This window comes from Octopus bimaculoides, unplaced genomic scaffold (genome assembly GCF_001194135.2).
Source record: "Octopus bimaculoides isolate UCB-OBI-ISO-001 unplaced genomic scaffold, ASM119413v2 Scaffold_119540, whole genome shotgun sequence".
In the NCBI taxonomy this organism is placed as follows: Eukaryota; Metazoa; Mollusca; class Cephalopoda; order Octopoda; family Octopodidae; genus Octopus; species Octopus bimaculoides.
The window spans coordinates 1-672 of record NW_026411942.1 but is presented as its reverse complement, the minus strand read 5'-3'; the positions used below and the strand labels follow the sequence as shown (position 1 = coordinate 672).

Below are 672 nucleotides of genomic sequence, written 5' to 3'. Positions count from 1 at the left end.
CGTCATTTGATCCCCTCTTCTGGCTGCATCATTCACAAGTTGATAGATTGTGGGCAGTATGGCAAGCATTGCAGATCCATCGTGGAAAACCCTACAAACCATACTGCGCTCTTTCAGAGGTCCATCGTCCTTTGAAACCATTTGCCTTCGAACCACCACTGAATAACAACAAACATACATATCGCCACGCAGTACCAACAGATGTTTATGATTATCAGTCAGACCTTCAGTACACTTATGATACGCTCTTCTTCGGAGGAATGTCCGTTAGAGAGCTTCAGAGACATATCGAAGAAGACAAGGCTAAAGATCGTGCGTTTGTTGGCTTCCTTTTGATGGGTATCAAAACATCAGCAAATGTTGACATCACTGTCGACAGTGCAGGTAACACATACAATGCTGGATCAATAACAATCCTTGGAGGCAGCAAAGAGATGGAATGGAGATTTGATCGACTTTACAAATATGAAATTACTGGAGCACTAGCTGAACTTGGTGTAGATATGCACGCTGATTATAGCATAACCTTACAGATTACCGATATCAATGGAACAGCTCTTCCATCCACCGCAATTCCAGATCCAATTGTGATATTCACTCCAGGAAGAGGTAAGTGCTCTGGAATATCTTCTAATTCTTGATTTACTCAGAAAACTATATTCTAAATAGCAA

The 672-nt window shown here is 41.5% G+C and overlaps 1 protein-coding gene across 1 annotated transcript; it reads left to right on the top strand.

The window, feature by feature from the left end:
- Nucleotides 1–5: 5 nt before the first annotated feature.
- On the top strand, nucleotides 6–609 carry LOC106880295 (hemocyanin G-type, units Oda to Odg-like; the record flags this gene model as incomplete). Its single annotated transcript, XM_014930166.2, has 1 exon — nucleotides 6–609. A coding segment is annotated over one exon (604 nt), but the record flags the coding sequence as incomplete, so codon positions are not given.
- Between the last annotated feature and the right edge of the window lie 63 nt (nucleotides 610–672).